This window comes from Ostrea edulis, chromosome 5 (genome assembly GCF_947568905.1).
Source record: "Ostrea edulis chromosome 5, xbOstEdul1.1, whole genome shotgun sequence".
Lineage (NCBI taxonomy): Eukaryota > Metazoa > Mollusca > Bivalvia > Ostreida > Ostreidae > Ostrea > Ostrea edulis.
In genome coordinates this window covers 88887086-88913836 of record NC_079168.1, presented here as the reverse complement: position 1 = coordinate 88913836, position 26751 = coordinate 88887086, and the positions used below count along the sequence as shown (strand labels likewise).

At 35.7% G+C, this 26751-nt stretch overlaps 1 protein-coding gene across 5 annotated transcripts in view; it reads right to left on the bottom strand.

The window, feature by feature from the left end:
- Nucleotides 1–17031: 17031 nt before the first annotated feature.
- Nucleotides 17032–26751, bottom strand: part of LOC125649752 (AP-5 complex subunit beta-1-like) — a 45458-nt gene continuing 35738 nt past the window's right edge. For all 5 annotated transcript variants that reach the window (XM_056139209.1, XM_056139210.1, XM_056139211.1 and 2 more), the window contains 3 exons: nucleotides 21438–21608; nucleotides 17800–17897; nucleotides 17032–17551 (listed from right to left, as the gene is read on the bottom strand). In XM_056139209.1, the coding sequence (XP_055995184.1) occupies nucleotides 17409–17551; nucleotides 17800–17897; nucleotides 21438–21608 (412 nt within the window). In that variant the 3' untranslated portion in view covers nucleotides 17032–17408. The remainder of the gene's footprint in view (nucleotides 17552–17799; nucleotides 17898–21437; nucleotides 21609–26751) is intronic.

Below are 26751 nucleotides of genomic sequence, written 5' to 3'. Positions count from 1 at the left end.
GTTCAATTTGAAGGAGATAGCGAAAGGATATTTTTACAGTAGCAATATTGTCGTCGTTGGGAACTTAAACGACGATGTAATTTGATAACAGTAAAACAAAAATTCAAAACACACCATGGTCATGTTGGAAATGTCTGAGAATCTAATAAGCTACAAAAATCAAACTAAAATATGATAAAGTGAAGTTGAGATTCGAAAATATAAAGGATTTTCAAAATAAAGATAAAAAGAGGGTCCAATCCTGAACCAAAATTGAGGTCCAATCCGGCACGTTTATCGTAGAAACGACCATAGTCCAATCCTGCACATTAGCAAATGTTCAAGTCATGATATCTATCTAACCAAGGCAATTTAAGGGACAAATAGCATACACTGGTTCAAATTTTCATCAAAAGATATGTGCAGAGTCTATTTTACCGAAATTATCTTTCTTAAAATGCATGAAAACATGATTAGAAACATCTTCGCCCGCTTCGAATTCTATCGAGGCAACATCGTCAACTTCGATCAATGAATTTAGAGTTGTACGTGTACATGAGTAAGAATTCCAACAACCAATCAACTTAATGATGCCTCCCTGGCCAGGCAGTATTTTAAATTCATAAATTCGTCGTCTAATAAGTCGGTAAAATGAAGAGTTTTAAGAGCCTACCTTTGTTTGGAACTGCCGCATGCCATCTTGTTTTGTCCAATCCTGCACACGATCATGACAGTGAATTTGGAATTCTAGGGAAATGTGAGATACAATAAGTAGGTTATTCGTCTGTAATAAAGTGATGTTTAGCAGATCATTCGTACAAACCTTTAGAATAATTTTAAAGAAAATCCATAATAATCTGCGTGTGCAGTGAAACAATCTCACATAATAAGTACTGATGCTTGGGTTTAAGGTGACGACTATACATAGATGTCAAGAGAATCAGCAAGAACCTTTGCTCTATAACCTTTGCATACCGATGTATTCTGTTTACAAGGAAATCAAGAGTCTTTTGCTTTTCACGGGGGCACCTGAACTGGATAATGTTATGGGGTATCGTGAAATTTATCAATAAATTAACCAGAAGTATGGACATTAAAGGGGATGACCATGTATTTCGATATATGAATTTGGAAAAGTATATTTGATATATCGATGCAAAGTATGTGTCCAAGTAGATTTTCCCAGTATTTACAAATTTTCGGATTCAGAGGGAGTTTTCTTGTGTATTAGTCAGTATCTTCTTTCATCAGCTTTTGTTTTTATATATTATTTATCTCGCTCTCGTTTGAAACGCATGGATTTGAAATTAAGATTATTTTTGAACTGATAGGAGAGGTCGGATGATTGCAGCATGCTAATAATGATTTTAACTTGAGAAGGAACACGATTTCTGCAGTGTATCATAATTAAGAATATTGTTGACATCAAAGGAAAATCCTCACAACAATGATACAAATTGCCATTGCCTTTGTTTCAAGCAAGAATGTAAAACGGTTTGCGGACTACAGCATGCAATATATAATGCAATTAGCTTTACCTTTCTTGGAGAGTTTTCAAAGTTCAAGCCTCAACATTTTTTACCCAAGAGGCGACTAAATGGGGTGGTCCTTCTGATGAGACCACAAAACCCGATTGTCGAGAATAATGTTTCAAACAATAAAGTGTACAACCAACGTCAACAAATCAAGATGAGAGGTATATGATATTGCCGGACGGACAAAGCATAAAAGGGGAGCAATATTAGTAGTTAAGATTTTAATTGAATACCCTTTCCCCGTTTGGAAGATGATATGAAATGATTATAAAATCTGCTTGAAATGTGAATTTAACGAACAGTGTTATGGAGCTTATTCAAGGAACTGTCTTTCCGTTATTTATTAGTAAAAAGCTACAATAGACAAAAACAGCACAATAAACTTAAGATGAATTAATGAAACGCATCCTAAACATAATCAATGACAAGATAATGAAAAATATTAAAAATTACAATTATGTGACTCCATAGTTTTCCAAAATTGTATGCATTAATGATTGTAACTGCTCTCCATACTTTTTTATCCATCAGCAACCACGTGCATTATGACATTGCAATCTTTACTTCACATAAAATGGTATTTACTTCAATCAAAATAACTAAGGCAATAAAGATCATATCGTATTGACTAAAATGTCTAATATTATGCATATCAATTGCAAGCAATGCAATACACAAATTCGCACACCACGCGGAGAATTAGTCTTGTCAACAATTCGACAACTATAGATAGAAAATATGCGAAATATCAATATGCATTTTTAAGCATACTAGAACTGCAGTTTAAACAATTGCATGAAGTTAACCTTGCATGTACTTACACTATGGTTCTGCAAAATCACACAAATCATGAGGCTGAGGTGGCAGGGGACAGTTTCTTTGGTTTTGAAACATGTGGATAGGGGGTATACACCAAAGTCAGATTAAGACAGAATAATGAAAAATCATATTTCCCTTTTACGTCAATACTTGTATTTCATAATAGTGTAGTTAATAAATTATGACCCTAAATTACATGTAATCTATAAACACTGGTGCTGGTGCACAAAATATGCTCTGAGCAGGTTCCCCTTTTTTGCTTTGATTTTCTCTCATTTGGGCTAATCCGCACCACCCCCACACCATCACAGTACCAAACATGGAGATTTAGACACTGTGCACAATCAAGAACCTTATCTGCCCTTCTCAAAAATCTACCTCTCATATGGGGCCATCCACCTTCCCTCACAGCTACAGACCTTTTGCTGGACCATGCATGTTTTCACCGGAATTTCTTCAGCACCTGACCACGTGTCTTAGTTTCGTATTTGCACCCATCTATATGCTAGGAATCATGGTGACACCTACATGTTGTATATCAACATTTTTATTAAGCACTCAGCTACATTTGACATGCATCCTAACATTATTGTATACATTTTTACACATGTAATATCACTTCAAATATGGGGTATTTCCATTTTTTGAAAACGTTGACCTGGCCTATAGTGCGAAACTGTCCCCTGCTACCTGAAACTGTTCGGCTCTGGCCGACATGACGAAATAATCATTAATTCATACACGAAATGATTCTTAAACATCACAAACAGTGATCAATCTCATACGTCCTATAAAGAATACAAAATAGATAGTTGGTCAAACACGTTCCCCTGGACATACCAGAGGTGGGATCAGGTGCCTCGGGTGAGTAAGCATCCCCTGTCGACTGGTCACACACGCTGGGAGCCCTAAATTTTGATCAGGTAAACGGAGTTATCCGTACTCAAAATCGGTGTGCCAAGAACGGCCTAACAATCGGTATGAAACGCGTCAAACAGCCTTGATGAAACCCCTGTACCATTAACTTGATTGTCTGTAGCTTGCCTCGATTTACAAACTGACTATACGCAGAACAAGCTCTTGTGTATCGAATCAGTTGAGAGATATAAACACCATATGCAGGTGATAATGGAATATTGCTACATAAATATGGGAAGTTGACGACGGAGAAGCTGAAATCATCCTGTTTGTCATACAATTGAGTTGTTAGTTTGCCGTTAATGTCTACTTTCAATAAAATATCTAAGTATGAAGCAGAAGTGGACGACTCTGTGGTGTCTTTATTTTGACCTCACAAGGATATATCGAATCGACATATAAATGAAATTTATTATTGTTAATAGACAAAACGTCATCGATATATCTAAATGTCGAATTGAAGGCCACAACAAGATATTTTTTCTTCTCAAGTAAATGTTTTTGAATAAATTCTGCTTCATATGAATATAGAAACAAGACAGCTAACAAAGGAGCACAATTCGTGCCCATTGGGATTTCAGCAGACTTTTGGAATACCTGATCACCAAAGACCATGAAGATATTGTCAATGAGGAACTCTAGCATATTTTTTATTTCAACTTCAGAGTACTTGTGCGTGGAATCAGAGTGGTGTTTAACAAAGTAAGTGTTTTGATGACTAATCACTAGATATGAATATTTCCGTTTTCCATTTTTGTTGAAGAAGCAACTGTCTATGATGTCAAAAAGTTTAGTCTTTAATTTATCGTGAGTAATGGTTGTGTATAGTGTTGAAAAGTCATAGCTTTTTATGTTATTGATTTGGGAAAAGTTTTGTGATTTCAAGTTTACTAAAAGTTCTTTAGAATTTTTTTTAGAATTCACATTTGATTAACACCACTTCTGCCACATGTAGTCACACAGTAAGTTTGAAGTTTCTCCTTCACAGCTGTTAATATTTTCGTGATGAGCAAAAATAGGGGCTTGGTAGAGCATTTACTGGATCCAGCAATGTATCTTTGTTTGTAAGGGTTTTTATGTAGTTTATTAATGCAGTATAGGTACGGTAACTCATATGCATTCGACCCATTGACTGGGATATTAAATGTGTCTAAAATTGAAGCATGGTTTTGAAGAATTTCATCTTTTGAAAGGGCAGTTGGAATATAAGTACGATTACCAAAAGTGGAATTAATGCCAAGTTCGTTTAAAATACAGTTGTAATAATGAGTCTTACAAACTTATCATCCATGGCCCGTGCTGGTTTAAAGAGCCTGTGATAGACAACATCTATAATCATAGAGTTCAGTCTATATTCAGGTGTTGAAAAATCCAAATATAGACTAGCCATAGCTTCTTCAAATAACGTGTGTAAAACTCTCAATAGAACAGAGTAAAGTGTTGTACGAATATGATGTGGACCTAATTGTCTGTTGACGTAAGGCAAAAGTGAATCAAATGTGACATCATTTATACTTGGTCTTTTATATGAACGATGTCCATGACTGCGTTTCCGTCTTCACATTCACCTTATTCCCTTGTGGACTAGTCAAATTTCCCACATCATATACATTATCATTGCATCCATATGGAAATACAGTGTCTTGGGTCCTGATCCAGGGATCTTCTCGTTGTCTACGAAAAGGGGTGCTTAATGTTGGATTGTTTGTGTGATGGTAATTTTTTCCCCAAAATCCTTACCCTCATGGACAAGATGGATTGGTCCGGTGCATTAAAATGTTTGTAAAGAAGTTGGTTACCACCATTATTTATTTGAAATATGTGCCCCGATACTTTTATTAAGTGAACCCTTGGTTTCTCCTACATAAATTAAACCACACAGATTACACTCAGTGGCGTTGACAACGTTAGAAGATTTACAAGTCAAATTATCAAAAGTTTTGGTACAGAAACTACGTCCAGTGAGATTACTACTAAATGAATTTCTAGTTATCAGTATATCACAAGTTTTGCAATTTTATATGATTTGAGCATTGTACCGTTTTACAAAAATCTTGAAAACCCTTCTAGACGTTGACAGAAGTATACGTGAGTGTAAAGTGCGATACCTCTGGATAGAGATTGGGTATTCATAGTTCACGGTCACATTTTGTCTTGAAAATAAAAACATGTCTATCATAATGTTTTTGTTTTCTTCTTCTTTTTGGAATTCCATTGTTGATTAATAACGTCACACAGCCGCGTCTTGTTTTCAATTTATCAATAATTCTACAATAATGTTGTTAATATGCACTTTTCAATCTCAATTAATATACATGTAGCTACACCACGTATTTCCCCCCGGTTTTCCCGTTGGCATTACTGTTTATCTGTGAACGACCTTGTACTTACATGAAGCATGCTTTTATACCCACGTGGAGAATCAGTCGATGTTCATCAGGAATAAGTTGGCAAGAATACTTTTTTCAAACATGCGAAGACAATTTGAATTTCAAGTAAGGTAAAGTAGTGTGATAACAGAACTCCCAAATACGTTATATTTGGAAAGAAATCGCAAGTGATTTGTTTACAAATTTAAATTAAATCCATTTTAGTTGTTAATTAATAAACAATATTATTCAAATGTTTTACCTAGTTTTCAAATTGCCGAACATTAAGAAACCCAAGAGAATTGCGGAACTGAGGATATGGCTGCAGAAACAAAATGACAGAAGCTGAGAAGCCGTTGACCGAAAGATGAATGTCGACAACTACGACCAGAGGACAAGAAGTCGTTGAGGGATAATAAAAGCATCTTCGAGGGCCCACGCTCAACATCGGAAGCAGCTACAATGCTAAGCAGTTGGTCAGTGAATTAACATTTGATCGTTACACTGTATAATTCCAGGATATGGTTAAGTGTGTCACAAGAAATGAAAAAATATCAGTAGTCAGTATCAGTATCAAGTATCAGTGTCACACTTGACCTAGCAAAATTGTTTGTCAGCTCTGGGCAATGAACCACAAAATGCGAACAATTATTATAGAAATGCGGAGGTGCAAACTTCTACGAGAAAACGATGAAAAGAAATTACAACATAAAACAATTGATGGCTGTATGTAAGCATTTGTTTGGAAGACAAAATCATTGGACCTTTTGAAATATATGAATAACTTTAGATTAGCAGCTGCAAGGTCATACAGTTTGGGATTCAAGGAATATCACCCGCAATTTCGATTAAAAATTGCAAAACTCAATCTAGGCCCCGGGGAGTAGTTTATCCTGAATGGTGGTTATTATACATCGTGCCTAGGTCATTTTGACAGGTTTCATTGATTGATGGATTGTATATTGTTTAATGTCCCTCTCGAGAATCTTTCAATCATGGAGATGTCACCATTCCTGGTGAAGGGCTGAAAAATTTAGGCCTATACTCAGCGCTTATTGCCATTGAGCAGGGAGGGATCTTTATCGTGCCACACTTGCTGTTACACGGGACCTCGGTTTTTGCGGTCTCATCCGAAGGACCGCCCTATTAAAGTCGCCTCTTACGACAAGCAAGGGGCACTGAGGATATATTCTAACTCGGATCCCCACTATCTCTCTACACGTAGGGTGATTTTATGACAGGTTGATCAGGGTCATCAGCAATCATAGGGAGTTCTTTAATCATAGTGAGTTGTCTCTCCTTTTATGTTTTCCACATCTCCCTGATCATGATAATCAGATTAGAAAGGTTGAACACATAATTACCAGAGATCTTTTTCATGGCACCGTGCAGTGTAAATTTACAAATTTGGCTCAAATGCGACGACCCACATCGTACATATATTGTATAAAGTGTTGTTCACAGACAAATCAAAGTCAATTCATCATGGAAAATAGCACATTTCGAGATCGAGACAACTCCAGAGGAAAACGATATCAAGATGAAGTCGAAAAATGGGGATACCAGCACAGAGGAGTAGAGGCAACTGTTTTTTGTAATTGCAAATTTTAGTATCTAAAAGGCAACTGTTAATATCTGGAACCTAGGTCGTACCCCCCCCCCCCCCCCCCCAATCAAAGTTCAAAACTACTATCCAAAACAGGATATTCCGAATTAGTTATTAGACAGCTTCAGTCTGGTCATTCAAGTGTTCCAATTTTGGCAACAAATAAATATAATCAAGTGTAAGAAGAGGTGAGATATGGTAACTCGGTACCTTGTGGCCCTAGGCAGGATTACAAGGTCTCGGAGGAATCCAGGCCCCTAGATGCATGGTATGCCAGGCCTACCGGCGTGTGGATATGCCCTGATACCTGCAAACCTAGATCCCAGCTATGGGTCAAATAGTATCACTGCTTTGTGATGGACTTTTTAGCCAAGGGCTATGGGAGACAACCCAGACAGAAAACCGGAGAGACGATATCCGTTAGCAGGGAAATGTAATCATCTACGGGAAGGATAACCCAAAGAGAAAACCCGATCCAACAGAGTGTAGGTTGTGCGTTGGGCTAGTGTTCCAACCACAGGACCATGGAAAACAGCAAAGCTACAGAAACGGAAAACAGGGAACAATATCAAGCTTTGTGCAGCCAGGAGGACAACACTGCTTTAAGGCAGAATATGACGAGAACAATAACTCCGAAACAATCCATCCTGTCTCCGAAGAACATTGTAAAGTTTGGATGTTGGAATGTAAGGACAATTTACGAGCCAGGAAAACTAGCACAAGTTATTAAAGAAATGAATGAATTCCATCTGGAGGTTCTAGGAATAAGTGAATGTCGTTGGACAAACTCAGGTGCAGTTGTTCATAACTCCAGAGCAAAAGTATATTACTCAGGAAGGAATGATGGGAAACATTATGAATGAGTTGCAATCATAGTCAGCAAAACATCAGCAAAATTTTTGATAGAATGGAAACCATACAATGAACGACTATGTCAGCTAGGTTTAAAACCTCTTATGGTCATATTACATTCCTTCAGTTTTACGCCCCTACAAACGATGCCAAAAACAGTGAAAGATGAATTCTACAACATGTTGAATTCAGCATATGCAGAAACACCAAAGCATGATGTGATCATAGTAATGAGAGATCTAAACGCAAAGGTTGGAACAGACAACACCGGCTCGGAAGAGATCATGGGAAAACATGGAATGGGAACCGTCAATGTTAATGGCGAGAGACTTATAGAAACATATCTTGTTAACAATCTGGTTATTGGAGGCACACTATTCCAACATAAAAACATACACAAAGAAACATGGGTATCCCCAAACGGACGAAACAAAAACCAGATAGATCACATCTTAATCAACAAGAAGTGGAAAACATCATTGAGAGATGTAACTGTGAAGAGAGGTACTGATGTTGGTAGCGATCACCATCTTCTCACTGGAAAAATAAGACTAAAGCTGAGAAAAAACAGAAAGCAGCAGAAAAGTACTGAAACTGACATTAAACAGCTGAAAAATGTTGAGAAACAGAAAAAAAAATTCAGTACTATACTCAAGAATAAATGCCAGGCTTTGAGAGGATTAGAGGATTGTTCAATTGATGAGAGCTGGAGGGACATATGTAGTATCTACAAAGAGTCATGCCAAGAGGTACTAGGTTTTAAAAACAGAGAAAAGAGTGGGTATCTGATCAAACCTGGGGATCGTTGAGAAAAGAAAGGAAGCCAAACAACAAATGTTAGCCAACCCATATGATAATATACAAAAAGGATGAATAAAGTAAATTTAACAAAGAAGTAAAAAAGAATGCTAAGAAGGACAAAAAGAACTACATTGAAGAACAAGCAGAGAGAGCAGAAGACGAAGCAAATAGTGGGAACATGAGGGCCTTATACCAAATTACAAGAGCCTAAGTGGTCAACACCTAAGCAGTAACAATCATGTTAAATCGAAAGATGGAGTTCTGTTAACAAGGCAAGAGGACCAACTAGAACGATGGAAAGAACACTTCAGTGAGGTATTGAACAGAGTCACCACAAGAGCTGCACTCATTCAATGAGGGTTATGAACCAGCACTAGACATCAACATTGGTGAAATATCAGAAGAAGAGATTAGAAATGCAATAAAAAAGCTGAAAAACAACAAAGCTGCAGGAATTGACCAAATGCAAGCTGAAACTTTAAAAGCAGATATAGGGCTCAGTGTAAACATCCTGAGAGACCTTTTGAATAAAATAATGAGAGATGAAGTATTACCAGCTGAATGGAAACAAGGAGTAATTGTCAAACTGCAAAAGAAAGGACAACTTACTGATTGTAACGACTGACGTGGTATATGCCTGTTGTCAGTGCCTGGGAAGATCTTGAGTCGGATTATACTAGACAGAACGAAAGAAGTAGTAGACAAAATTTTAAGGGAAGAACAATGTGGCTTCAGAAAAAACAGATCAAGTGTTGACAATATCTTTATTTTAAGAACCATAATTGAAGAGACTAACGAATGGAATTCATCACTATACATAAATTTCATAGATTTTGAGAAGGCCTTCCATAGTATTCACCGAGACTCTCTTTGGAAAATTCTTCAGCATTATGGAATCAACCAAAAAATTTTGAATATCATTAAAGAAATGTACAATGGATTCAGGTGTGCAGTACGGCATGATGGTGAACTCACAGATTGGTTTTGATAACATATGGAGTCAGGCAAGGATGCATAATCTCACCTCTACTTTTCATTCTTGCAATAGATTGGGTCATGAAAAGAACAAAAGAACCAAGAGGCATTCAATGGGGATGAACGAACACATTGAAGGACATGGATTTTGCTGACGACATTAGTCTGTTTTCACACACATACCAACACGTGCAAATGAAATCTGATGATATAAGCAAAGAAAATAGGACTAAAAATAAATGACAAAAAGACCAAAATCATGAAGATCAACTGCTGTAACACAAGTAACATCGTCATGAATGGACAGCCAATTGAAGAGGTATCAGATTTTTGTTATCTTGGCAGCACTCTTAGTAGTGATGGAGAAGTGATGAAAGACGTGAATATTAAAATAGGAAAAGCAACATCAGCCTTTAATAGACTGTCCAACATCTGGAAGTCGAGAAAAATATCCTACAAGACAAAAATAAGATTATATAAAAGCAACATAAGATCAGTTTTGCTATACGGCGCAGAAACATGGAGAACAAACAGGGAAATTGAAAGGAAACTGAGAGAAGTAGAAGGCAGGCTACTAAGGAAGATCATGAACATCAAATGGACAGAGTATCGAACATCGAACTCACAGAAAGAACAGGTATCAACAACATCAATGTTGAAATTAAGAAGAGAAGGTGGAGATTTACAGGACATATACTAAGAATGGATAACACCAGGCATGTAAAAAGAGCACTGAGGTGGACACCGGCTGGCAAGAGGAAACCAGGAAGGTCAAAGGGTACATGGAGGAGGACGCTTGAAAGGGAGATGAAAGAGTTGGGGTACAGTTGGGGTGAATTAGAAAGAAAGGCAAAGGACAGAGCTGATTGGCGGGCCATGTTGGAAGCCTTATGTGTTACCTAACACGAAGAGGATAAGTAAGTAAAGAATATAAAACTACTGATGTGATAACGATACAAAAAATATAAAATCAAGAACATGACAAGTAGGGATCCCTAAAACACTAGAGTCTAGGAGGAATAGGCTTCCCCTGCAGATCGGTCACACCCTCTGTAACATTAGCCCTCCGCCTGAATCAAGTAAACGGAGTGATGCGTAGTCAATATCACTATTAATCACTGTTCGTTATTTTCACCTTTCATTCAAGATTCTAAGATCTTGAGGTAGTTAAAAATTCTTATATAACACTTCTGCAGTTTCCAGACAAGGTAGAAGAAACAACAGGTACTGTGAGCAATGCTGACTAAGAATACCCCCTCTTACCCCAATCTCCCAAAAGGTGTTGTTAATAGGTATAAATTACCTCTTTCCCGAGTGTAAAAAAGAAAGCATGACAAACCCCTTGGTAGTCTCTTTTCTAGGAGTGCGCTTGATCTTTGAACTTTTGACCCCAAAATCGATAGGGAACATCTTTGTACAATGAGTAGTCCATATGTACGATATGATGACTGTAGGTGGAAAGGATAACGCTTTAGAGTCCGGAAACCACTGTTTCTACAGACGGACGGACGGACAACTCGATTTTGGTATCCCACCCCAACTTTGTTACGGGGGGGGGGGTATAAAAACGAATATTGTATTCAAAGTAGGTAGTATTGTTGGTCCTTTTAAAACAAACCAATGTCTAATTTTAAATCTTCTCAAAGGACCATTTTCCTCATAGTGAAAAGGAAGCTGGATTGATTGATTGATGTTTTCCTCCACACTCAACAATTTTTTCAGTTATATGGTGGCGCCCAGTTTATATTGGTGGAAGAGAGAACCCAGATACAATATACCTGGGAAGAGACCACCGACCTTCCGAAATTGAACTTGGAAACTTTTTCACTTACCGGTGCATGCGGGATTCGCACCCACGCCGAGCATAGGTGAGAGGCCGTGTGATTTTGAGCGCGATGAAAGCTGGAAGTTAATAAATCATCTTTTCTATTCCAACAATGTAAATCATTTTACATGAAGCCATTAAACAACACTGTTGAAACTCCTGGGACATCAAATCAACTTATTTGTCAGTAGTCAGTAGCCTCCGTCAATTTATATATATATATATATATATATATATATATATATATATATATATGAACTCCTATAAGCAATTCAAAACGATGGTTGGGCAAAGACGGATCCTGAACACACCAGAGGTGGGATCAGGTGCCTAGGAGGAGTAATCATGCCCTGTCGACCGGTCACACCCTACTCCCTATTTTGTATTGCTTATAGGAGTTATGAGATTGATCACTGTTCCTTATCTTTTATGTATTATCATGTAAGGTGAAGATAACGAACAGTGATCAATCCCATAACTCCTACAAGCAATACAAATTAGATAGTTGGGCAAACACGGACCCCTGGACACACCAGAGGTGGGATCAGGTGCCTAGGAGGAGTAAGTATCCCCTGTTGACCGGTCACACCCGCCGTGAGCCCCATATCCTGATCAGGTAAACGGAGTTATCCGCAGTCAAAATCAGTGTGCCAAGAACGGCTTAACAATCGGTATGAAGCACGTCAGACAGCATGTATTATCATTAAACGATATCACTCATTAGGACCCACCCTAAAGTCAAAACCCTGGGATTGCTGTATCAGTAATTTCTGTGGAAACGAGGGGGTTATTCATATTCGGTCTTTCCTATCCCCCTCGTTTCTGTCCAAGCCTTCATAAAGTATGTGGGAAATCAGTCGCTCTTCGGTTTGAATTTATTTCAGCTTACATTTCACATGCTTTGATATTTCACATGAGTATTCCTTGTGACAAGACCTTTCCGTTGCTATTGAACCTCTGACCTTGACATTTGACCTACTTTTAATTTTTTTTTTTTACATTGGTCATAACTTCTAAATGGTAAATATTAGAGCTTTCATATTGCACATGAGCATTTCTTTTGACAAGATCTTTCTACTGGTACCAAGACATTTGCCCTTGTGACCTTGGCAATCTTCGGAATTGGCTATTATCGGGGGCATTTGTGTTTCACAAACACATCTTGTTAATTCTTTTTTTAAAGGATGTTTTAATCGGTAACTATAACTTATAAAACTGCAAGCATACGATAAAATAAGTACACTGAACAAAACACATATCATGGTATCAACAACAGTCAACAGATCCTCTGGTTCATCCACTTTGAAAATCAAGATCCGCGCCTGATATTATGGTCGAGATCATCAAACATTATTCATTCCCATATATCTCAACACTTCTGTTTATTTTTATTTTGTTTTTATTTTCTTTGTTTTTGTTGTTGTTGTTACAACAATGACATTTTTCAAAACTTAACAGCAAAGCAAAAACAATATGCGCATTTATTTCAGACAATATCGAACTTGCGATTACATTTTAAAAATTACATTTTCTTTTATTTTTCATTTCACCAAACACTTAGAATAATTTATTTAACAACTTCCTTTTTATCTATATTGTTCTCTGTATTTTCATATTCAGAAAAATATGTCCATTCACAAAAATACCGATGCGTGTAATGAAAAAATAAACTGAAACAGTTAGATTTTTATGCGATTTACTAAAGTAAGGCATTTCACCCCTCTTGAGCCTCTAGCTGTTTTACAAAATGAGGTGACGCATGCGCTGAAGTCATTGTTTATCATGGAGGCGAATTTGACAGCGAAAGATGTATTGTTTGCAATGACGGCGATTATCGTTGCTTTAGAGTGGAATTGAATGGTTTCGATTGTATTCCCTTGCAGCAAAATCATTCATGAATTGATTTATGTAAGTTTTTGAACGATCCACATCAAATTGTAGCGTAACGGAATATACTGAGCTGACCGGAGCTGAAATAAATTCAAACCGAAGCGCAACTGACTTCCCACATACTTTATGGAGGCTTGGACAGAAACGAGGGGGATAGGAAAGACCGAATATAAATAACCCCCTCGTTTCCACAGAAATTACTGTATCAGTAAATTTAAAGAAGTCCTTGAAAAGATAAAGACAATAATCACTATAATAATGTTTGCTCCACCAAGAAACCAAACCCTTACCCCCTAGGACAATTTTGGTGAAGAACTACCTACTCCTTCAATATAATTCTCTCGCCAGAGGGCGCGTTACGCAAGCTTCACTTACACCTCTATCAACGCTTGGAATCACGTGACAATATAATCACATGGATGTAAACAGTCTTTCTTGTTTCCTTTCCCTTTCAAGTTCTGGCAACAGGTAATACATCATGCTCTTTTCATAACCCACTAGCACTTTGTTTAGTACATTTTTTACCATTTAGCTGTTTGTCTCTTATTTCGTATACACTGTATTTTGCAGCCTTTCTTACTTTTGATTCTGTTTACATTAAATCTCTACATGAATGACCCACTATTGGAGAAAGCGCAAAAATCAAAAGCACATGTTCACAACAAAACTTGCAGTGAAGATCAACAGAATGGGAAGAGTGGGGGAAATTGCCTTCTCTTCATTGAAATTACAAGACATATTGAAAGGTATGTAAATTATGTGTGTGTGCGAGAGAGAAAGATTTCATGAACATTCTTATATTTATTTTAATCAGAAACGGTGAGGAAGAATCGTCTCTGTGCTAATGCTACAGTTGCATAAGACTGGTTCCACTTTGCTAGTGATAGAGATGGAGGACGAAAGAGGAGGACAGAGTAAAATAAGATTACGGCCACCCAAATTCTAGCAGAACAGAATGAAAATGAGCTCGAGGATTAAGCTAATCAATATTAGGTTCTTTGTAATATGGACTCTGAATCATTACCGCTCTCAATACTTAATAGAATATGAACAATTTTCTTGTTAATTTTGTAATTGTATCGGATACCTTCTTTTTCATTTGCCACTTTGATGAAACATAATGTTTAAGATGGGTAACTGAAAAAACAAGAGGCCCATGGGCCACATCGCTCACCTGAGTCACCTTGGTCCATATCAGAAGATTTTCCATTTCTATTTGCATGTAAAACCGTAGTCCCTATTATGGCCCAAACCTTCCCCTGGAGGCCATGGTTTTTGCAAACTTGAATCTACACTATATCAGAAAGCTTTCATGTAATTGTGAACTTCTTTGGCCCAATGGTTCTTGAGAAGAAGATTTTTAAAGATTTTCCCTATATATTTGTATGTAAAACTTTGATCCCCTATTGTGGCCCCATCCTACCCCAGGGGGGGGGGGGGGGGGGGGGGGGGCATGATTTTAACAAACTTCAATCTGCACTATATCAGAAAGCTTTCATATAAATCTCAGCTTTTCTGGCTTAGTGGTTCTGGGAAGAAGATCTTTAAAGATTTTTCCTATATATTTGTATGTAAAACTTTGACCCCTATTGTGGCCCCATCCGACCCCCGGGGGCCATGATCTTAACAATTTATAATCTGCACTATATCAGGAAGCTTTCATATAAACCTCAGCTTTTCTGGCTCAGTGGTTCTTGAGAAGAAGATTTTAAAAGATTTTTCCTATAAATTTGTATGTAAAACTTTGATGCCCCCTTGAGGCCCCATCCAATCCCCGGGGTCCATGATTTTAACAAACTTGAATCTGCACTATATAAAAAAAAAACCGAAAAAACCCCCAAAAACTTTGACCCCCTATTGTGGCCCCATCCGATCCCCGGGGGCCATGATTTTAACAATTTAGAATCTGTACTATATCAGGAAGCTTTCATATAAATCTCAGCTTTTCTGGCTTAGTGGTTTTTGGGAAGAAGATTTTTAAAGATTTTTCCTATATATTTGTATGTAAAACTTTGATCCCCTATTGTGGCCCCATCCGACCCCCGGGGGCCATGATTTTAACAATTTAGAATCTGCACTATATCAGAAAGCTTTCATATAAATCTCAGCTTTTCTGGCTCAGTGGTTCTTGAGAAGAAGATTTTTAAAGATTTTCCCTATATATTTGTATGTAAAACTTTGATCCCCTATTGTGGCCCCATCCGACCCCCGGGGGCCATGATTTTAACAATTTAGAATCTGTACTATATCAGGAAGCTTTCATATAAATCTCAGCTTTTCTGGCTCAGTGGTTCTTGGGAAGAAGATTTTTAAAGATTTTCCCTATATATTTGTATGTAAAACTTTGATCCCCTATTGTGGCCCCATCCGACCCCCGGGGGCCATGATTTTAACAATTTAGAATCTGCATTATATAAGGAAGCTTTCATATAAATCTCAGCTTTTCTGGCTTAGTGGTTCTTGAGAAGAAGATTTTTAAAGATTTTCCCTATATATTTGTATGTAAAACTTTGATCCCCTATTGTGGCCCCATCCGACCCCCGGGGGCCATGATTTTAACAATTTAGAATCTGCATTATATAAGGAAGCTTTCATATAAATCTCAGCTTTTCTGGCTTAGTGGTTCTTGAGAAGAAGATTTTTAAAGATTTTCCCTATATATTTGTATGTAAAACTTTGATCCCCTATTGTGGCCCCATCCGACCCCCGGGGGCCATGATTTTAACAATTTAGAATCTGCATTATATAAGGAAGCTTTCATATAAATCTCAGCTTTTCTGGCTCAGTGGTTCTTGAGAAGAAGATTTTTAAAGATTTTCCCTATATATTTGTATGTAAAACTTTGATCCCCTATTGTGGCCCCATCCGACCCCCGGGGGCCATGATTTTAACAATTTAGAATCTGCATTATATAAGGAAGCTTTCATATAAATTTCATCTTTTCTGGCCCAGTGGTTCTTGAGAAGAAGATTTTTTAATGACCCTACCCTATTTTTACCTTTTCTTGATTATCTCCCCTTGGAAGGTGGCCTGGCCCTTTATTTTAACAATTTAGAATTCCCTTTACCTAAGGATGTTTTGTGCCAACTTTGGTTGAAATTGGCCCAGTGGTTGTTGAGAAGAAGTTGAAAATGTGAAAAGTTTACAGACGGACGGACGGACGCCGGAATACGGGTGATCAGAAAAGCTCACTTGAGCTTTCAGCTCAGGTGAGCTAAAAATGTATTATACTTTTTTTAAATTTTGTTAAGCTTTTAAATTTTGTTAGGTTGATCAATATGTTATTTTCTGTGTTGATTTAAGTATTGTGTTGTTTCAACAGCGATTGGGAGTATGTACAATATTTTGACACGTATATTCAATTTGGCGGCTGTGTGGTCAACATCCGGCTCGCGCACGACGGTAATACCTGGCTAATTGCTCCCCTAGCAATAAGCCCGGCTAAAAATGACAAGAGTCAAATTCAACCTCAAATAATCAGTTTAAGCAAAAATGGCATTTTGACAAATAGCACTCAAGACATTGTTTTACTTTATAAAATGGATATAACATATACATCTGAAAATAGACTACCAGGTATATATATTTTGTAAACGAATTACAGTAAACTACACAGAGCTTCACATCATTAACTAAATGTGTTTTTATTTAATAAATGATCGATGTTCCTTTGACTGAGTTTCATCTCAGAAATAATGAACTAGTCATGATACATTTTTAAAAGTCGATAAAATGGGTGTTGAATGTCTCCAAAGCATCTCTGAAATCCAAATGGAAAATAATTTGTCTTTAACTTACTCTCATTACACTTTTCAGTTCTGAACTTATTTTTCAAACTTTTAAATCAGTTGTCTGATGAACAGCAGGCTTTGGTAGAAATCTGTGATTAACTTCATAATGACATAGTCGTTCTGTGACGTCACACTGATCAGTAGATGTTTATTCGGAGGTAGAAATACGCCATATTTGACAAAGTCAGCACCTGCATTGGACAAACAAACAAAAATTGGTAAAACAGAAATGTTCCACTTCATACTTGTACATAAAGCTTTAAATTCACTCACGGTGATTTCCACAGTCTTTTTTCACAGTTTTCAGTTGATATGTACATAAATATCATACATACACTGCAGTTTTACCTTCAGTCTTAGTCAACAGCAAAAATCAAACTGCAGCAAAAATAAGGCTGTATACAGTGCTTTGTATGGATGATACTCTACACTCCCTTACCTTGTGAGACTTGGCAGGTTCTTAGACACGGTTTTACTGATGACAAAAAGTTTGCCATAGGTTTCTGTACTGTCATAACAGACTCCAAACATGTAGACCTATCAATCAAATGTAAACAAACATGTAGACCTATCAATCAAATGTAAACAAACATGTAGACCTATCAATCAAATGTAAACAAACATGTAGACCTATCAATCAAATGTAAACAAACATGTAGACCTATCAATCAAATGTAAACAAACATGTAGACCTATCAATCAAATGTAAACAAACATGTAGACCTATCAATCAAATGTAAACAAGATTTCAGAGATATAAAACAAGATGTCCTTGTGGAATACCGTAGTCGGGACAATTCCTACAGTAGAAAATTTAGACTTCCAAGTATGACCTTCACCTATCATGACGTTTTCACCATCATGTTCATCAAATATTTCATTGTAAATTGAGAAACAATTCGCATAGCGCATAGATGAAAAAAGTTTTCCGTCCAATTTTTCGTTTGATATAAGCATCAAATAAAGAATTATAAGTTTTATTTCTTGTCATCTAATTATGTTTTTAAAATAGAAAAACAAATAGTTTTCTCTAACCAAAAAGCTTGAATTGACATTTTTGAAGTGGCGCGTAGGAATACATACATGTATATGTAACAATGAAAACAACAACAAAACTGGCTGTACATTCAGGTCATGTAGAGTTACTGTGCAGAATTAAATCGATTATATGCCAAATTGAAGATACAATAGTTAAAAGCTGAATTAGATATAAAGGAAGAGAACAAGTGGTGACTGGATGTATGCTGCATTGCGTTCGAGGAGACGTTGAACACTGGTAGTGGTTATGTCGTAGGAACGGTGGAGTGTGACTCGGTTCTATTTCAATATCAAGTAAAAAGCACAACACCTCTTCATCTAAATTGCCCTCGTTGACTGAGCCCCATATAACATAGTTCAATTTCATTAAGATCAAAAGTCGCTGCTTGTTCAGTCATGTTATCGAATTCGAAAAGCAGACGATACATATCAGGAACTCGTGTTTGCAATCTACTTCTACCAGTCAGTGTCCTACGTCATCAAGTTGACTAATATGCCACATCATCACCAGGCCTATGTGTGTTGTTTCTTTATATTAATTTGTATTTTATTCATATCTTTGGTTGTGTTTATTTTCGGTGTCATCAAACGAATATAAATTTCGTTCATAATGCTTGTGTGGAAATTCCCATTTTATAAATAACGCTAAAATTAGAACAAGGAAGACCCAATACAGAGAAAAGTAGTCCCGCATGCTTAGTACAGATGAACTCCGGACGAATTTTTTTTTTTTTACTAAGAAATCAAACGAATGTTTCATCCAATCAGCATCGTTGTTAAGTCATCACTTTAGAAGTTATTAAATGCTATTTAGATCCAACACTTTGGCTATTGAGCATTTGTTTCAGTGCTCTCTCTCTCTCTCTCTAAATATATATATATATATATATATATATATATATATATATATATAAATGCGGATATGTCTTGTGGCTCTAAGAATTTAATATATGTTATTACATGTAGCGGATGTAAACAAATCTATATCGGAGAGACAGGCACAACTCTTAGAGCCAGAATTTGTGTACATAAGTAACACATTCAAGTACCGGGATACCGTAAAATAAAACTGAGTGAACATTTAGACGTGTGTGGAAATGGACATTTTAACGTTTTTCCTTTTTACAAACTTTTCACGGACAATTTAGTGGAAAGGAGAGAAAAATAAAAATATTTCATTCGCTCATTTAGACCTACGCTTAATAGGCTAATGTAAATTCTTTGTATTACGTCACAATGATACGCTCTGAAGATTTTTTAAAAATGAAAGCGCTTACGTTTTACAATGTGTTGTCATATTTTAATTAATATTTTACCTATTGATTACCGGACACTGAGGCAATTTTTCACATTTGGATATATATACACATGTATATCCAAATGTGAAAAATTATATATATATATATATATATATATATATATATATATATACACACGAGGGCTGTTCGATATGTAATGTGTATTGTACTACAGCACGGTAACGCTTTGCACGATTTCGTGGATGATGATACTCTTCAGTCGTTGACCACTGTTGTTAAAATGGTCGAGAAACAGGTTGAAAATATTTAAGAAATTGGAGCTTATATAAAAGTTCGCACAAAACTCGGTCATTCCGTAATGCAGACTTTTAATGAATTGGGGGAAGTTTATGGGTCTGATAAGGTATATCATGAGACAGTTCGTAGGCGGAGAAAGAAATTTCTGACTGACACAGAGTCCGTCAAAGATGCAGCAAAATCTGGCCGACCTGTGACTGTAACAGGCAAGGCAAATGTCTAAAAAGTCAGGGAAATAATTGTAAGTGATGGCAGATACACGATTCGTGATATTGCCAAAGCTGTTGGCATATCACTATCGCGGTGCATTTCATTTTGAAGCGTATTTTGAAAGTACGAAAGATTTCTGCCAGATGGATACCGCATATATTGACAGATAACCAAAAATGGGAACGAGTAAAAACCGCTAAGCAATTGCTCAAAATGTTTCCCAAATTCAATCAAAGACAATTTGCAAACATTGTTACTGGTGAAGAAACATGGGTTCACTATTTCGAACCAGTAAGAAAAATTGGAAACAAAATATGGCGAACTAAACACGGTAGAAGGCCTGTAGTTGCCAAAAGAACCACAAGCACAAAGAAGGTTCTTTATTGCATATTCTTCTCATGTGATGGTATAGCCATACAAATTCCGGTGTCGAAGGGCAAAAGTGTTACATGTCAGTATTACCGAGATTTTATACTAAAAAAGCTCAAGAATACTATCATAAATGACGCCCTGTGTCAGGATTTAGGCATGTTCGTCTATTTCATGATAATGCTTCATCACATACATCTGAGCTTGTGAAGCAATTTTTAAAGTCGGAGAAGGTTACCGTCTTGCCACACCCACCATACTCTCCAGATCTACCCCCATGCGACTTTTTCTTTTTTCCAAAACTTAAAAAAAAGTTCTTATCTGGTCATCATTACAAGTCCCGACAAGCCCTTGGCTCAGCCATCAGTCAGTGCCTCAGAGAGCTACCTAAATCAGCGTACCGTGATACATTTCAGAAATAGATTCAGAGATTGAAATCATGTATTTCAAACCGCAGAGAATACTTTGAAGGGATGAAATGTTCATTTCACTATTTGAGTCGAATGCTTTTGAGATATCATACAATACACATTATATATTGAACAGTCCTTGTATATTAAGTCAAAAAATAAAATCCAGTACTCAAACATATTTGTTTTAACATTAAACTAACAAACCACCCCAAAATAGGCATATTATATATATACTGATTTCTTGTTTTATAATGGTTCTATGAAAGGTTATATCAGAGTACGTTAGCAGTCCTTAAAAGAATTATTCACAGATGTTTTGATCATTAATTTCACCCTGTCTAGCATCTACAAATATCACTTCAATTTCAAATAACATGTTCAAATGGCTATTGACTGACACTGGGTGAGTGTTAATAAAAGAACTGGATGAGTGTTAATAAAAGAACTATCAATCTACATGTTTGAGATCCATGTACTAGAACAACACATACCCTTCTTGTTTGACATCCTCTGCAAGCCAGTCCCAGAGGGTCTGAAAATCCCTTTCTTTATCTGCTGGGGAGGTGATTTCTACAGGAAGGGGGAAAAACAGGTCTTCTTTAGCTATATCAAGGTCTGATACCCGACATCTAAATGTTTGGTCTCCATCCACAAATTCACATCTACAATAATTAATAATCACACGGAAAATATTACTCAACTGAAAATAACTAGTGGGTATTGGTTTTGAGGTGTTTTTTTTTTATACCCCCCCCCCCCCCAAGAAACAGAATTCTAGTCAACTCGGCCCCTGGAAAATTCGGCCTCTGGTGGACTCGGAACTTGGTTAACTCGGCACTTGCTTTATGAATATAAGAATAATATGTATACCGTATATACTCGCCTATAGGTCAATTCGCGTATAAGTCGGTTGTATATTTTGTAGGCTATTTTGGAGGGATTTGACATTGACCCGCTTATAAGTCGGTATAACTTTTTTCAAGAATCGGTCGACAATTTCAAACCAATGCTCTAACATTTTCACCTCTGTTTTAAATAATATTTTGCGATATGCGCTAATATTTATTCATTTTATCAACAAATCAATTTCAGTAATATATGAATTAAATCATTAAAATAATCAAATACTTGTACTTTATGCATATAATCCTAGAATACATGAATAATATATGTCCAGTCAGCGTTAATCATGATAATCGACGGAGTACAAAGTTGTTCAAAAATATTATACATTACGTTGTCCAGCAAAATGCTAACCTTTTTTGGACTCGCCTATTAGTCGGATATAGAGGTATGGACCAATTTTTAGCTCCCTAAAATCCGACTTATAGGCGAGTATATACGGTACTGAACAATATGTGTGCAATATTTCTAGATTTTTTTAACGTACTTGTAAGTTATCTGTCTTCAACATTTATTTAAGAATATGATTTTTTTCAATGCTACGGAGGTTTTAAATAGCACCGGCACTCCGCTAATTATTGGCACTTTGATTGACTGGTATTGCTGCTCTTAATTGTCAATCACACCTTGACCATATGTAATACAAATAACTTTCTCTTGGGCATGTAAATAGTTATAATTAGCGAAAATACACCAGATGGTGGTATGCAAATTAATCGGAGGAAGATCTTGTGTCTCTTCGGAGTTCTCCCATTCTCATGGAAATATACATGTATTTATCTATAAAGATATATTCCTGCGTTCTTTGCTAATAAGGAGGTTATTACTCAATAAGTTGTGTATTAGTTTATAATTTAAAAATTCTGCTAAGGATTTGTCTTCAATGCATTTAACTTTATTAATTAAAAATATTGATTCCCATTTCTTTTAATTTGTTATTTGGAACTCTCTACTTAACTTTGTAAGCGAGGGTTTTTGGAATTTATGTTTTATTAAAGTAAAGTAAATTTTTTTAGTTCTATGTTGTAAAAATAAATTTTTACCAATCTTCTTTAATTTGATATAGGGAATTTTAGAAAAATCATATCAGAGTTCAAAGTTGTTAAAAATATGTCTTATCATCTTATACTCGCATAACCATCCTCATTAAAAATATCCTGAAATATATTTATGAAAAACTTTCTACTTTTAAATATCCACAAAAATATCACAGTTATTTAAATTAGGAGAATGTTTATAAATATAGATGTTCAAGAATACAACAGAAATGCAGAGGTTATCCTCAATTTTATCGTACATGTATTTTGTATTCACTATATATATTTCATACCAGATACTTTTTGATACACATGTACGTGTCCATTTATTTAAAATACATTGCATTTGAATGAGAGTTTCAAACTAGAATTGTATCTTACTAAACCAATATAAAACATACATGTATATGTACAATATATATGACACGCGCGAACCACATTAATTAGATAAACCTGCTTTAACGGAGATAAACTAACTTTATCGACCGTTAATCCTAGTTTAACGGCGTTAATTCGAATTAGCAGTCGATAAAGTGGGTTAAACTATGGCACGCCAAATTCACAAAAATGAGCTAAACATAGTTTCACAGTTGATAAACTAGGTTTATCGACTGTAAACTATAGTTTACGGACCGTAAACTATAGTTAACGACGTTAATCTATATTTCACATCTGTAAACCATAGTTAACAGATAATCTATGTTTCACAAGCGTAAACTATAATTAACAATGAAAACAATCATTAGCGATTGCAAAACATAGTTTATGTGATAAATACGGTTTCGCGATTGTAAACTACGGTTTACAAGTCATAGTTTATCTGATAAATATAGTATCACAATTTGTGAAACTAGGATTAACAATTGTGAACTATAGTTAACGAATGTAAATTATAGTTTACAAATGTGAATCTGTATTTATCAGCAAAATCTATTGTTAACGTTTATTTAAAGACAGATAAACTTAGATTAGCATTTGTAAACTATAGTTTACAACCGTTAAATATAGTTTAACGGATGAAAACTATAGTTAACGAATCGTTAACTATAGTTTACAGTTCGTAAACTATAGTTTACAGTCGCTAAACCTAGTTTATCAACTGTGAAACTATGTTTAGCTCATTTTTGTGAATTTGGCGTGCCATATTAAACGGTAGTTTACATTTTTTATCTCACATTATCGACCGTTAATATGAGTTGTAATGTTATTGTTCAACATATAAAGACATTTTAATTCACATTAACGATAGATAAACCGGGTTTATCACTCACTGATTTGGGGTATCAAACGCTGATTTTGATTGGTTGACGTGGTGTGCGGAAGAGTTTTTATTATTTGCAGTTTATTATCAGAATATCGCTAATTTACTTTGTATTAGAATATATTTTCATGTTAGGCTAGATCCTCTATGGATTAAATTTTTATAGTTGTACTGCAATTACGTTAATTAATTTAATAATAATACGTTGGTTAAATCTTTCAAACTCGGTCCAAGTTGAATCCATAAAGGATTTCAAAGCTGTGTCAGATCTCCCGAGGCATGGTGTATGGGGGCTTAGTCTCCTCTGTTGTTTGTGTGTTTGGGGTATATGCCCCCCCCCCCCCCCCCCCCCTCATCTTACGACAGGTAACGTTATCTGTATCCGTGTAAGGCTTCTTGACACGACCCCGTCTTCATGTATACTAGTAGTTAACTTACATTTAGTTAAGTCTCCACGACGAACAAGAAAAGATGTTAGTAAGTAGCTTCACAGTTTATTGTCTATATAAATTAATGTACAGAATAGATTTGAGTTAGTTGTTACAATTTTACAGTTTAAATTTACTAAATTTATATCTAAAGTATATATGTACACACACATGTAGTAGAGGCCTTTTTTTAAAATCATAATAAATGCATGGAATTTTTTCTGATACCGGACTCCTTGTCGAACTATGCTAGCTTCTTCAGCTATCAATAAGCATGAACCTTTAACTGCAGAAACAAATAGACTGGACAAACTTTCAAATCATTGCTTTTTTGTCATATTTGTGTCAGAATATATCATAATAGCTAGCTTGTTAAATTATTATATCTTTTTAATAAATAAATTTCATGATCTTTTCATGGCATATTTGAGTAAAATTAATTGACTTCAAAATGAATAGGAAACACAACAAATGGATGATTTACACTAATTTTGAATTGTCAAATTCATGTATACATAGTTGTCTAATTGCTGATATAAATTACAATTGTATCATTACATAGCCTTGTGAATTCAGCAGAAGTCACAATTTGCAGCCCATTAAAGTTTGCCTTTAGAAGTTGTTTTAATGTGGCAAATGTTAATCAACTTAGTATTTGTAAATTGTTAGATAATATAATTGAGAGAGTTGGCTCTCTTGGTTAATTATAATCCCTTCTTCAAGCATTATTAAATTCTGTCTATTATATTGTTTGTACACCTTGTACATATGTATTTTCTCTGCATTGTGTTACATTTTATGAGAATAAACTTCAATGTCATACTAGATCTAAAGCCAATTAAGTAATTTTCTACTTGTTCCATATCCCTTTTTAAAAAAAAGAAAACATCACATTTTTCTGAAAACATTTAAGGTACATTTCAAAGGCATTATCTAGACCTTGATGGTGTGACAAGAGAGATGTTTACCTGCTTTTTCAGGGCAATGTTTCTGAAATACTTCATTTGAAATGCACAAAAAATTCCATCCATGGATCATAGGTACCTCTTCAATGGAACTTTTGAAATCATCGAAAGGATTATTTCCCATTCTTTTGCTTTGTCCAACTATCTACCAGCAGTACTTTCCCCTTTACTCTATGTGTTGGTGGGAGTGGGGTGTGTGTCAGACAACTTTCTTCTGGAGTCTTTTCTAAACTGTTTGTGTTTGCATCGACGGCTGTGATTGGCTGTCCAGTAATTAGCATTAACGCGGATTATCTGTCGTTAACTCGAATTAACGATCGATAAGGCATTAACAACAGATAAAGTGGGTTTAACGACCAAGAACTTGTATTATCGATCGTTATTTCGAATTAACGGTCGTTAATTTGAATTAACGGTCGTTAATTCGAATTAACGGTCGATAAAGTTAGTTTATCTCCGTTAAAGTAGGTTTATCTAATTAATGTGATTCGCGCGTGCCATAAATATATCAGTAAATATCGTTTATTCTCACATCGGATTGAAATTGAGCATGGAAGATTCATCTTTCCCTAAACTGCATTGCATTATATACATCGTATGTTTATTATTTCTTTGTAAAAAAAAAAAATTAAACCTGAGCTGTACAGCTCATGGTAATAAGTAATACAATACAATAACTACCAGTTTGATGAATATAATCGATGCATATGTTGGTCATTTCCCAATTAATATAAATTAAGAGTACAAAGTATGTATACCTATCTTGATTTTCATTCAAGAATATTGCCAATTACATATGAAAATATTGAATGATAGTATATAATCTGGTTATCTGTATGTGACAATTCTGGAGATCTCTTGTGAAATGTTGTAGGCTTTTAAAGCAAAACGTTAAGAACATTGTGTATTTATAAATATAATCAAAATTATTGCATGAATATGAATAAAGATTATTACATTATGGAATATAAATTAGTTATCTGTGTGGGGTTTTTTTTTTTTAAGCAATCTGAATATAAAGAAATTGCTGTAGGTTGTGCGAAAAAGCACTGTTCCATCTTCGTACTTCTAGGAACACTTAGCCCCTCGTCATTAACACCTCACACGCCCCTGTGTACAAGGAACCCTTATACACTGTACAACCACCTTGTTGTTTTAACAATTTCATCGCTGAATAATCTAGAGACTTTGAAAGAAATAGTTATCAAAAC